This window comes from Engraulis encrasicolus, chromosome 8 (genome assembly GCF_034702125.1).
Source record: "Engraulis encrasicolus isolate BLACKSEA-1 chromosome 8, IST_EnEncr_1.0, whole genome shotgun sequence".
Classification (NCBI taxonomy): Eukaryota; Metazoa; Chordata; class Actinopteri; order Clupeiformes; family Engraulidae; genus Engraulis; species Engraulis encrasicolus.
In genome coordinates this window covers 44,625,584-44,639,161 of record NC_085864.1, presented here as the reverse complement: position 1 = coordinate 44,639,161, position 13,578 = coordinate 44,625,584, and the positions used below count along the sequence as shown (strand labels likewise).

General features: G+C 41.8%; 1 protein-coding gene across 1 annotated transcript; it reads left to right on the top strand.

Annotated features, from left to right (window-relative positions):
* The first annotated feature begins 492 nt into the window (after positions 1–492).
* Positions 493–12,645, top strand: pitpnaa (phosphatidylinositol transfer protein, alpha a). Its single transcript, XM_063205811.1, has 12 exons — positions 493–638; positions 1,812–1,842; positions 4,071–4,216; positions 5,351–5,442; positions 5,676–5,683; positions 5,785–5,859; positions 8,319–8,402; positions 8,626–8,703; positions 9,033–9,134; positions 10,525–10,647; positions 10,870–10,933; positions 11,749–12,645. Exons 1-11 carry the CDS (start codon positions 607–609, stop codon positions 10,915–10,917), a joined length of 819 nt encoding a protein of 272 aa, XP_063061881.1. The 5' UTR covers positions 493–606; the 3' UTR covers positions 10,918–10,933; positions 11,749–12,645.
* Positions 12,646–13,578: the final 933 nt, after the last annotated feature.

Below are 13,578 nucleotides of genomic sequence, written 5' to 3'. Positions count from 1 at the left end.
TTGACATTTCTTGTTTGACAGGTGTTCTTGCCTGGTTTGGGCAGGCGTCAACTCAAGTAGAGCTGTGAAAATCTTTTGTGTGTTCGGGAACCACCAGTCTGGGCGTTTCAAACGTATTGTAAAAACACCGAATTGAGAGCAAGCAACAACGGATAAAACAATCAAAATCAGAAGTCACTCCTGAAGAAGTCAACCACACCCCAGTACTGCTTGTGACAGCCTCGCTCGCTGACGCTACCGTGTAATGAAGCTGGCCCCAGATCTAAGCTTACTGATTTTGCCAAGACTCTTTACCATCATCACGAGACCGTAGCACCACACCTTCAGTCCAAATCTGGTGCGATTTTTGAAACCAAACTCACAGACAGTTTTAGATTAGAGCTAAAAACAAGTCGGTAGGTCTGGGCCAGCTTCACTCCCTCCCGTTGATGTGTCTGCTGCCTGTGTGTAGTAGTGGGTGTAGTTGCCTTGGCTACGCCTCGCCCCCTTCAATATCTTTCAGGAAGTAAATATAAGGCTAAAGGAAACTGGGGAACAAAATGCATCGACAGGAGCAGTGACAGAAGCATAACGTCGTATGGACTTGTGAATGTGAAACACACGACGATGTCGCATCAAAAAGTGTCTATCAAGGAATAGTAAGTTGTTGTTTTTTCATTGTGTGCATATTTAACGAGGAATAACTGCGGTTCCATGGGTAATTTTGTGACTAAACTTGACAAGGTGGCATTACCATGAACTTGATCGAGCTAACATAGACTAGCTGCTATCGTGAGTAGACTGTCGCCGTCGCGAGTCGTAAAAGATAGCTGTAAATGACTCGTTTTCCTTCACGAGCCTTTTGGTTTCATAGAAGAAAATACATTGCTTGCTACACGTTAATCGGGTTGATACAACAGTGGTTAATAGAAATGGCGCCCATTGAAATAACCAATGACTAAAGTCAAAGAAACCTCAGTCACTTGGCACTTGGTTGTGGAAAATGTCAGTTTCTTTTAAATCAGACAGGTGAGCAAAGCGGCTCAACCCATTCGCTTATTCAAGATATGAAATGATGTGGAGATTTTTTGTTTGTTTGTTTCAACCCACGTTTTGATGCAATGTCAGACGATGGATGCTTTGTTCCTTAGATAATTAATCATAATAATTAATGGCACAGCATAAAGTCCTTTACACGTCACCTTATGCACTTGTGAGGATTAGGAGAACTTGCAAAACCTTGGGAGCATTACAAGGAGTGTTACAATTCCCTTGGTTTCAATGAGTGTGCACTCAGTACTTGATTTACATCACACTCACATACACATCTGTTGGCCTTCTACACAGTAGCTGAAGGTGTTTTGCACAGTCTCGCGGTGCTATGCTATACCTGAGCTAGTCTTGTCCAATGATTCCTCCTTTAAATAAATGTCAATGGAAGTGCTGTTTGGGTTCAGGTTGTTTGCATGTTTGGCTGTCTTCTGGTGGCTTTGTTTGGAGAAAGTGAATTGTTAAGCTTAAGCTTAGTCTACCTCACAAAGTGGCCCAGTGTACTATACAGATTCGTAGACTTATCTAAGTGTTTTTTTCCAGGTCATTTAAGTGACAAATTGAAGCAAATGGGCTGAAAATAAGGAACATGATTGGTCTATGTTTGAAAATTGTATCTGGGGGTGGAAAACCAAATTGCACCTGAACATCACATACTAGCCCAATTTATTGTAATGGAAACTATGCCGAAATGTGTCCAAACCGAATTGCCTTAATATTTAATAATGTTTGCATTGATGTAACATTCTTTGCATGTGTCTTTCTTTCCTTTCTTCCTGTAGCAGAGTCATCCTTCCCATAACAGTTGAGGAGGTAAGTAAAGTGCTGATAACGCAGTTTCTTTTTTCCCCTGACCTTTTGTTCTGGGATAGTCCTCAGATGGGAAGTTCTTTAGTTAAACATTGTCTGCTTTTACCCGTGCTTGACTTCAGGAATAGGATACCGGAAGGAGTTTCTCTCTCATCTAATCATGCAGCTGAAATGTGCGTGAGGAATCGCACAGCCTAAAATTGCAGCAAAAGCCGTCCGTTTACATATTTTAACCACTCCTGTGACACACATGTTCTCTGTGTGAGAACTCTGGTTAAATGGCAAAGCCTTAAAAAAAAGAAGAAAAAAAGCAGCGTATGGTACCAGTTTCCAGGCGAATCATTACAACATGTTAAACTCCTGCCGTTGTCAAGGTGTGTGAGTGACCTCATTGACTTGTCACTTTGTCACTTTTGCACCTGACTGTCTTGTCCCTTGGATGCATTGGCTACACCCTACTTTAGGCTCCCCCACTTCTCCAACAACAAGAACCAGTTTCACCGGCCAATAGATTTAAGTTGTCACTGCTGATTCATGTGGTTGTCGCCACAGGTGGAGACTTGTGTGTAATTGACTTCTTCATTTCTGGTCAGTCAGTTGAGAGTTTGGCAGTCAGTTTGGTTCTAGTTTCAGCAGACCCCAAAAGTCTTTCTTCATACACCTGCCAGTCTGAGCCAAGTGCTTTGTGAATTAATGGCCACTATTGATCAACTATTACATGAGCCCATGACGCCACACCAGGCTTTACTTGGTTGGTGCCCATTTAAATCAAAATTTCAGTCTGAAATTAGCAAACGGATCTTGAGGGATTTTAGTTTTTATTTCTGTAGGCTGGCCTGCACCAAGCTAAGCCTCTCACAATGAGTTCATTATGTTGCGTCCGACTCCTGAGATGCTCCGCCTGCCGTTGAAACGGAGCCGTCTTCCTCTACACTGAAACTCTAATAGAGAGAGCACAAGCCCAACACGTGCGGTGGCATTCCATTCCGCCCACTGCAACCTAGCCTGCGTTGCCTGCCTGCGTAATGGCAGGCTCGCTCGACCCTGCGTGATTGTTCCCGCTGCCTTCCATCAACAAGGCTCTCCTACAAAGACTTGGCCACTTACAGTACTAAGTCGTCATGAGATGCTGCGGCATTAATAACAATAACAAGAAAAACGACCCCGCTCCACTCCAAATGATGGACATCATCCAATTCTTGACTGGGAGTTTTGACTCAACACTGTGTATGTGGGGTGGCCTTGGATGTCTGCGTAAACAGGAAAAATATAAACTAAAAATGTAGTTTAGTCAGCAGCAGCCAGGCGTCGACCCAAGGGCTGTATGAGTCACTGCCTGTGTGACGCAAACTAGCTAGCTGCAGTAGGCTTCTCCTACTGCCACCACTGCTACTGCTACTTGGCCAGCCCTTGACTGTGGCAGTCAGATGGGGAGGGTTGATGGGCTTGGCAGCCGAGGCAAGATAATGATGATAATTCCCCTAGACTGAGATGACTTGATGCCGGCATCAGTTTCGAGCCAGTTGCACTCTCCTCTTGCCTCTCTCTTTAACCCCAGTTCCCATGTCCTACTAAAGTAATGGTGGTGGTAGTTGTATCACTTGCCGTGCCATAGTAACCCAATGGAAACATTAGATGGGTGTCGTATGTCGTTGTTGTGTTAGCTGCCTCAATTAATTTCTTATTCACCCATTCAGTATCCTCATGTAATATTCATAATAGTCGTTCACTCCCCATATTTATTTGACCGAGTCTGCCAGTGAAGCATGCTTTAGACGGGGGTGAGTGGGTGAGTTGTGAGGTGATTGTGCCACCTTTTACCACATGGCAACCACAGGGGCTCAGAACAGACACAGACACACACACAGACACACACACAGACACACACACAGACACACACACAGACACACACACAGACACACACACAGACACACACACAGACACACACACACAGACACACACACAGACACACACACAGACACACACAGACACACACAGACACACACAGACACACACAGACACAGACGGACAGACACAGACAGACAGACAGACGGACAGACACAGACAGACAGACAGACGGACAGACACACATTTCCTCTTCACACACATCACAGATGGCACTTAAGGTCAAATGGTTGCATGTATGTATGTGTATGTTCATGGAGGCTTTCCCCTTGCGTTTGTCAGCACTTTCCTTTACACCTCTCTTCCTCCGTCTCCCCCCTGTGCAGTACCAGGTGGGCCAGCTGTACTCGGTGGCTGAGGCCAGCAAAAATGAGACGGGCGGAGGGGAAGGCGTGGAGGTGCTGAAGAACGAGCCCTACGAGAAGGATGGGGAGAAGGGCCAATTCACCCACAAGATCTACCGCCTGCACAGGTCAGTGAAAAACTGGGAAAAGGAGTGAGACCAAGCGCTGTTAGATGCGCAGAGTGTTCCGGTCAGTTTAAATGTCAGTATTCAGTGCGTGACAAGTTCCGGAATGTTCCGTTTACAGGTGTTGAACAATGTTCTGCAACTGAATATTCCTGCAACAAGGGCACATTCAGAATAAATTAGACTTAGCATGATTCGTGCGCAAACCAAACACTGCCATAATTCCAGAATCAAAATCAGAATATTCCTCTTCATTCAAGTTCTCCTTGCCTTAGTGAACTAGAAACATGGTGATGATTGCTTACGTTCTGAACCATTCTGTGTCAATGCACAGCTTGTCTTGATTTTGGCCTACCATTCCAATACAGATTTTGTTGCATAACACAGTTTCTGTGTCTGGTGGCTATTTTTCTTTTTTCTTTTCTTTTCTTAGTTATACAAAGAGATTTTCAACCAACTACCAACATTTCTTTTATGGTGTTTTTGTGCTGCTAAGCAGTTCAGGTCAGGTTAGTGTAGTTTTACCTAAAAGGTCTTTTGGAAAATGTTCACATAAAATAAATAACAAAGGTCCACACACCTCTTAGACACTCCCAAATGTGACTTTAGTAGCATAATGTTTCGGACGTTTTCACACTTGACGAATAGAGTATTCTCAGCTTGCATAGCCTACCCTCTATTTTTGTGAATATGCACATATTCATGCCATGGTAAAGTTTATTGAACACTATGCGTCATTAAGGGAATAAGTTGAACATTTGGGATTCAGCCGCTGTTTTGATTTACAAGACGCGAAGCATTTGATAGATGTCTCTTGAGTGTGTTGGACCTGGTATTAATTCAATGCAGTGAGGCCACAACAATGAGGACAACAGTTAAAAACATACAACTTGTCATCATCACCTGACGTGATTATTGCATACTCGCATAATGTATCAATGGAGGTTGTGCCATTACAACACTTTGAGAGTGTGTTGGTCCTCTGTGTTACAGACTAGGGCTGCTCGATTATGGATGAAATCCAGATCACGATTATGTTGGTCAATATGGAAACTATGATTACGAAAACAACGATTTTTTTTTTTTTAGTTGCACCAATTCACCATTACAATTGTTCCGTTGCCTATTTCTCTGCAGTAAAGTGCCGGGCATTATCCGGGCGCTGGCACCAGCAACTGCCTTGAACATTCACGAGGAGGCCTGGAATGCATACCCATACTGCAAAACAGGTATTTCTTTTGTTAATTGGTGATACAAGTCATGACATGGCCTCAGCTGTTTAACTGCCAATAAACAAAAACAAGCTATCAGAATACAAGTCAGATATCCAGAGGCTGTGTTTGTTTTATTATTACATTTTGTTTTTACATTTGTGTGGGTTTTTTACATTTGTATTTAATTTCTTCCGTGTGTGGTCTGTCTGTCTGTCTCTGCCTGTCCCTCCACATGGTCCCCACAACAGTACTCACGGTAGGTTTTTCTTCCTTTTGCTTTTCACATGTAAGCAATTGAAGTGATGATTCCTGGTAATATTGCATGTCTGAATTTGATTTTTCTTTTCTTTTTTGCAGAATGAGTACATGAAGGATAACTTTTTGATCCAGATTGACACGTGGCACAAACCTGACCTGGGTGAACAGGAAAATGTAAGTATGTTTTAGTAGAAAAGTGAATAAGCCCACAAAGCGGTGTCAACGTCAACTCTTTAGATCTCATTTTTGAGCAGGTCGTAAAACAAGCAGGCACATACAGGGTTTGACATTGGCACCTGCAAACTAGCCAAAAATGGGTAAAACTTGGTTGTGGCTAGTAACAATTTTTGACTCACTAGACACTTTGGCAGTTAACTTATTATTTAATATGACATTTGTCAGTAGCATATATCCTCTTTTTGCACCTTGTTATATTTAGGCTGAGCTTACATGATAAAGATGGTAAAGAAAATGTGTCTTAAAAATACTGACTGTAAAACTGTGGGTAGCGGAAAGGCTGAATGGCTAGTGACTCTGGAAAACCACGAGCCACAGTGGCCAGTGATCAAAAACCTAATGTCAAGCCCTGATGCACGCACTTCATATTAATTGCAAAAGTAGAAAACTGCAGATTGTCAGGAGCACAAACATGTAGTAAAACAAATGCAGGCTTTTTGGGCACCACTGTCCGCTTACCCATTACTTCCCAAAAAAAGCCTAAAGCCCTTTGTGCATCGAGGGCGAACTAGGCGACCTGCGTGGCGGAAGTCATTATTTCTCTATGGAGGGAAAGCGAAAGTTACCAGTGCGAATTCGCCGGTAGCGAAGCTTCTTGAGCAACCAGAACGAATTTTGACGATTACTCTCAAGCTAATATTAAGCGAATTCGCTATGACACGGTTCGGCGAAAACCAATTGGAACGTTCATATCAACGAATGTCCCAGGCTGTCAAGACAGAGCCGTTATGTGATTAGCTGAATCAAACATGTCAGTGCCGTGTCCAGAGTGAATAAAGCGAATTCATGGCGAAACTTCTTCAACCACCCCAGCTACCTGGGTCGCGTAGGTAGCGCCCGATGTACACGGGCCATAATGCAAGCATTCCGACATTCCAATTGGCTGTCGCGGAATCGCATCATCGCTAATTAGCATAATATTTGCTGAAATTTAACTACTAACTGTGGCTCAAGTTGTTTTCCAACGAATCAATACTCAATTACTTCCGTCGCCAGTGTCGCTCAAGTCACATCTGGTCTATTTGTACCATAAAAGCCATAATAAGTTGGGTTATGACCCAGGTAGGACTCGAAGCTCCTCTATGGACACCTACAACACTCCAGACCACCAATTTCTTTAGATGTATTTGAAACCTAGTAAGAAAGATGATCAAGATATTATGAAAATATGTTCCCTCAAATGGACTTAATGTAGAACAGGGTTGCCGGTCGAAAAGATCTTGGTCTTGGATTCATAGAATCCATTACTCGGATTAACCCCAGAATGATTTAATAGATTTTGAGCTCTGCTTTTGGACCCTTCAATTTACGTAAACCCAATATTTTTGGTCTGTGGGCAAAAGTCTATGTCCTTGTCTAGTTCTCTTGTTTGCAATGCATAGAATTGAATGTTATTAATCGCCTAAGCCCTTTTAAACCCTGAAACTCGTGCAGATTATTTGTTGTACTACTTGAGATTTACCGTCATGTGATTTGGATTGTCCAGTCTTGCTTCATTGTAAGAAGTGAGCTTTCGTATTAATTCAGTATTAGTGAAAGCAAACATTGTTTTTCCTTTTCCCTCTCCCTTTCCAAAGCCATGACAAAGTGATTAAGCTATTTCAGGCTTCAGTGTTGCAGCCTCCTTGTGAAACACTGTCTGGTTTGATATGTAATGTTTTCATCATTTAGTTAGTGCCGTGGGGGGCAGGGGTGGATGGAATCATCTGAGAATTGTCTGACGTTGCAAAGATTCCGGTCATTGTAGTATACACAGTCTGACTGAATTGTATTATTATTTCATACTTCACAAGCTATTATTATTATTTCATATTTTCATTATCATGTACATTTCACATGCCATTTTGGTTAAGGGGAGCATGGAAAATTAGCATTTTAAAAAAATTGGAAGAAACTATCCTGTTTCGTGATTTTTTATTTTATTTATTTATTTTTTTAACCTCTCCATCAATTTCCTATTCCTTACGGCTGGGAGATGTACATGTTTCAGGAATGAATAAGCTCTCTCGCACTCTCTATATCAAAAAAAGGACTCGGATGAAGATGGCTTGCCATCGAAACGTTAGTCCCTAACATGTTGTGCACTGGAATTAAAATGATAAAGCATCCCATCTGAGCTGCTCCGGTGTCTTCTCTTCGTTCAACAATATATATATAATTTTGAACTACCAGTTACAGATATTTTGCTGCAATACCGACTCTTGTCTGAGAAGTGTTAAAGCCTACACAATTTACCATTGACGTTCAAGTTGAATTGACTACATCAACAAAATCTTCAGCTGAAGGCAGTTTGAAATGGCATTATATTTTCTGGTTCAGCGTTTTGTTTACTCTGCTTGTTATTCTAATGGGCTCCTTACACAGTATAATGAAATGCAATATATTTCCCCTGTCAGGTTCATGGTCTACCTGCAGACGTGTGGAAGAAAGTGGAAGTTGTCCCCATTGACATTGCAGACCGGAGTGCCGTGAGTGACAAGGTGAGCATACTAAATCAATCTTTTGTGCAAAAGATTGACGGTGATGGTTCACATAAGACATCGTAATTCTCATGCTTGGCCAGGCTGCGCCCCCCCGAGTGATTCAACACCTTCGGCAGCGAATTGAGATGTGAAAGTCTATGATAATCAGGCTACTCATTCCTGCAGTCACGCATACGTATTGGCTATGAGTTCATTCCAATCCCAATTGATTTCTTTTCAGGACTACAAAGAGGATGAAGACCCTGCCACATTTAAGTCCGTGAAGACGGGAAGAGGACCACTTGGTCCAGATTGGAAGGTAAAACCTTAAGCCCCCTGTCCTTTGTTGCCCCTATGGTGCTATCGTGACCGATGAAAAAAAGTATTTTAGTATTTTATACATGCATTTAAAAGCACAAGATTTTTTCTTCTTTGTGAACTGATAAAAAACAAATTCATGTGTATGCGGTAGATGATAGATGTTACAAAAGAAGTGTAGCAATCAGTCATTGGTTGCTGAGAATGTATATTGTTATGGATGTAAGTTAATTTGGTGAGCAAAGACAAGACGCTGATGGAATATAATCACACCTAATTTTCGTTTGTTTGTTTTGTTTGCTTGTTTGTTTGTTTGTTTGTGCTTTGCAGAAGGACCTTGCAAACGGTCCACATATGTGTGCCTACAAACTGGTCACTGTCAAGTTCAAGTGGTATGGCCTGCAAAACAAGGTGGAAAGCTTCATTCATTCGGTACGTGTTGGATTTCCGCAATGGCAGCGTGTTCTTCATACCGATGAAAAACTCTTTACTAATCGCAAATGTAGCATGTTGGGTCTCTGCCCCTTTAAGCCACGGCAGCAATCTGCTTTGGCATTGGTGCGTCATGTGGCAGGTGCACCAATTGGCAGGATATGTGCATTCTTTAAAAGCAGGGCACTGGGCACACTTTTGAGATGGTAGATCTATTTTCTGGTAGTGTCAATTTCGCCGGTTTTGCCTGATCGTTGGTGCTGGTTGTCCATAGCCGGTATGCTCTTGTGCGCACAGAGAAGTGGCAATTCCGTGGCGCAAAGGGCGGCTATGTGGCGTGGTTTCCAGAGCGTTAGCGAGGCTCTCTAATACTGGCATTGGCATTGACTCCTTGTCTCGGATTGCCTGGGTGTGTGTCATCCCCCCCGGCCTTTTGCTACTGAAGACGATGCTGTTGTTATGATGAAGACTACCATGGTGGCCCGGTGATTTCCCGTGCGGGGCTGTTTGATGGGTTGCTGTTTTGTTTAGCCTAGATAGGACTGAGGTTCGCCAAGTGCGTGTGCGTGTGTGGTGGTTACCTGTAGGTTCAATTGTGTGCGTGCGGACAGTTTTTTTAATTTCTGTTACTTTGTTTCTTTTCTTTTGCATGTCATATGTAGTGCCTCCAAATGCTATGTGCTATGTAGTGCCTCCAAATATCTTGTGTGCTGTGCTCACTAACTACTGTGTGATATATTTATTGGAGTTACCGAGTGTAGTTGGTCCAGCCATTCTGGCTCGTTTATGTTAGTGCACCTTGTCCTTCTTTTGTCGCTGTGAGTGAATGTGATCCTTAAAAGAATTTGTATTTTTATATCTGGTGTGAATAAAAAGAACAGATTAATGGTTCCCTGTCGCCCGTCTCTGTGGTCCTTAGCGAACCTGTTGTGCCTTTTTGTTAATTCATATTCTGGAATTCCCCCAGTGGCGTAGTCGTGCTACATACATCAAAATTAGTAATTAATTCCTGGGTTAAATAGCATCTAAAGTCCACTTGGCTACACAAACATAGAAATTTAGGCACACACTAGCAGCAGAAAATGTTTTTGCTGTTAAGTTGGTCGGTTCAAAGAGTGTTTTTGAGTGGGCTCAGAAATTGATACGGCTCCGCTGGCCTATTATGTGCTGAAAAATGAATAATGCTTAAAAAGTTCAAACTCCCGTGCACAGATCAGGGCAGGTGCTCTAGTGACTGAAAGATTAGTAGACACTTTAAAAGATAAAGATAGGCCACTGGACACTCCTTGATTTTACAAGTAACGTGCGTTTGTCCATCTTTAATCGTTTAAAGGAGTAGTAATGCATTCATAATTTTGGTGACTGATCTTTATTGTTGTTTCACCTGCAGACAGAAAAGCGCCTGTTCAACAATTTCCATAGACAGCTGTTCTGTTGGCTTGATAAGTGGCATGGGTTGACCATGGAGGACATCCGGAGAATGGAGGACGAAACTCAAAGAGAACTTGATCAAGTGCGTATTATGACTGTACAAAATTGTAAAAAAACGTATTGCCAAATGCTGTATTTTATCGCTGTAAAAATCACACACAAACTGGTTTTGGTCAGGTTAGGAATCCTACACAAATTGGTTTAAATTGATTGATGGAATAGTACACGTTGTAACAATCCTGACCCGTCAGTGTCAAAGGTGTCTGTTTTCAGTTGGTAACACGGTTTTGTTTCCCCTTTCCAGATGAGAGAAAAAGAACCTCTGAAAGGCACGCCTGCATTACAAAGCTAAAACCACAGCTGTCACTGTGAGTATAAAGCCCCCAACTTATTAATAGTGATAATACAAGTAGTAATAATGCAAAAAACGCCTGTTAAATGCCTAAGTCATGTTTGGAAGAAGGTACCCTCAACCTATAAAAACCTAAATATCTCAGCCTCCAAAGCATATAAACCATGAAATAAGATGCATTTAAAACTAAAAGGGAAGACCCTCATCTTGCATTAGTATGTGTTCATTCACCTCTAACATGCACACATTTTAAAAAAAATAAAAAATCTCAAATCTCACGAGTCTGAATGCTGCGTCCATGCAGCCCCAGGCGCCTAGGTCAATGCTCCGTATACACCACATCCAGCATCAAATTTACAAAATTAAAGTTGACAAATTTTATGGCAAGTATCTATGTGATAGATTGTGATATTGTAATACATCATAATATTGTTTGGCAACAGGGGTGAGGGAAATGAATCAGTTGGTTTCTGTCACTTTGTGAGAACTAGTTGCTACATGTATATTGAAATGGAATCGAACAGAGACACTATGTGAGCCTCCCACATCCCTCATGGTGGAAATTAGTGCCAGCCGTGACGAAAGAGGCTGACTGTGAGGTATTTGGAATATCACGACAAAAGATGGTTAAGACAAACTCGCTGAATCTTAATGAAGTCATAATGTTGCCTTCCATAGTTCTGTGTTACGTAAACACAGTTTGGTTTCTGTGGTAACTTGTATGAACAAGGCATCGGCCTGGGCCTCGGCATCAGCCCACAAACAATAGATTGAGAAAGACTGGCAGATTATCGTGTTTGTTTTTTTACTTAAAATTCTGTTTCTTTGCAGCACTTTGCCTTACAACACCAGCATCTCGGCCGGACTGCAGTCTGTCTGAAGAAAGGTTATGATCGAGCCTATCTTCTCAATTTCCCCGTTGACCAGTCAACAAAGCCTTTATCCTCGTGGTGGATCATCAAGTTCCTACAGCCTTACCACTTGAACGGATCAGCCTAGTTCACAGTACACTAATGATTATGGTGTTTTTTTTTCTCCCCTTCATGATTGTATGTGTTTTCATTCGGTTTGGACATGTGGTGTCAAATATGGTCTAGCTTATATGCAGTGTGCCCTCTTTTTTATCCTGTACAACAGAGTGGACCAAATCCAACTGTCAGACTTTTGATCTTCTCTCTCTTGATTGAATGGCCTTCAGATGTACTTTTTACAGTATTGTTTGCCATACTCTTGTTTATTTATGGTTGGTTTACATGTTGCTGTGGCAGTTAAGTGGCAGTCCAGTGGGGTATTCCAAGAATCTGGCTCAGTGGTACACCTGGTTAAGTTAACCTTGAGACAATGGTAAATCATCTAATAGAAGAGCCTGGAGTCCTCCTTTTTCTTAAATAAGTGACTACTGCGGGCTGTCTACTATTAGGTTTACCACTTCCTGTTGGTTAAATTAGCCAGGTGTATTACTTAGCCATGTTCTTGGAATTACATCCCAGGCCAAGCATGGGATCTGTGGGTGTTTGCTGTATGTCTGTGTGAACATGTTTTACTCAAAAAAAAAACGGGGTAATGGTATAAAAACTACATTAATATCTGGGGTAAATTTTTTATGTTCTTGACATGGTTGTGTGGTCAAGGGAAGAAGGAAAAAAGAAACACTGTATTTGTATGTCTTCAGATACACTGTAGTACTCTTTATATGGCATATCATGAAATTAAAAGACTTTATATTTACATTTACCGCTCATCCTTTTTTTATGGGACACACACACCAAATGTGTTCACAGTTAATTCACCTGAAATGCACAGTTTGCATGAATTATGGACTGTTCTTTGTTTTATATGTCTCAGCAGTTAAATATTACTGTAGTTTTTCCAGTGGGTTGAACTCAACAAAGTACAAGACACTCAAGAAACGAAACAGGCTAAAAGTACTTAAACAGGTTGCAGATTGTAAACAATAATGCAATAATACTTTGGTTGTACACTCTGTGTGTTCTTCAGCAATACAATATTGAATACAGTTGGTACCAAAGTGTAATATTGGAGTAAAGGATGTGTATGAATAACCACAAAATAGTCTTGAGATTAGTTCAATTCAAATCAATTTGTGTACTTTATTGTCAAAAATCCATGTAACAGGATAGCACAGAAGTTTGAAATTGTGTTTGACCAGTCTGCAATGTGCATTTAAAACTAATATAAGATATTGACAAAAATCACACTGACACACTCACACACACCGCAGTAGAATCTAACACTGATGCATGGATTTACATTCCCTCTCTGACACATTTACTCAGCACGTACACACACCCATACGCACATGCAGTAAAAACACAAACATACGGACACAAACATGTACAATGAACACACACACACGCACACACACACACAGGCCGGTGCAAACGGTTATGTTTATGCAGCCAGTATAATACTGCAAACAAACCATTTGCATAGCGTGCACTCATGCAGAATAGCTACTGTAGCTGCAATGCCAGCAGATGACCTAACACAAGTAGAGGGGTTACATATGCAGAGTAAGTTAATATTTACTTTGCCCGAGACAGTTAAACATGGCGTGCCATGTGTAGGCCATATCAGGCCATCTGTAGTCAGGTGTAGAGTAGGCCGGGACCAGTGGCGGAATCATTGCACACAGGGCCC

What these genes read in the sequence shown, in the direction of transcription:
- pitpnaa (XM_063205811.1), top strand. Translation starts at nt 607, where the DNA reads ATGTCGCATCAAAAAGTGTCTATCAAGGAATA. An exon ending in AAAGTGTCTATCAAGGAATA is followed by an intron (nt 639 to 1,811) that starts GTAAGTTGTTGT and finishes TTCTTCCTGTAG; the next exon opens with CAGAGTCATCCTTCCCATAA. An exon ending in GGAGTGCCGTGAGTGACAAG is followed by an intron (nt 8,403 to 8,625) that starts GTGAGCATACTA and finishes ATTTCTTTTCAG; the next exon opens with GACTACAAAGAGGATGAAGA.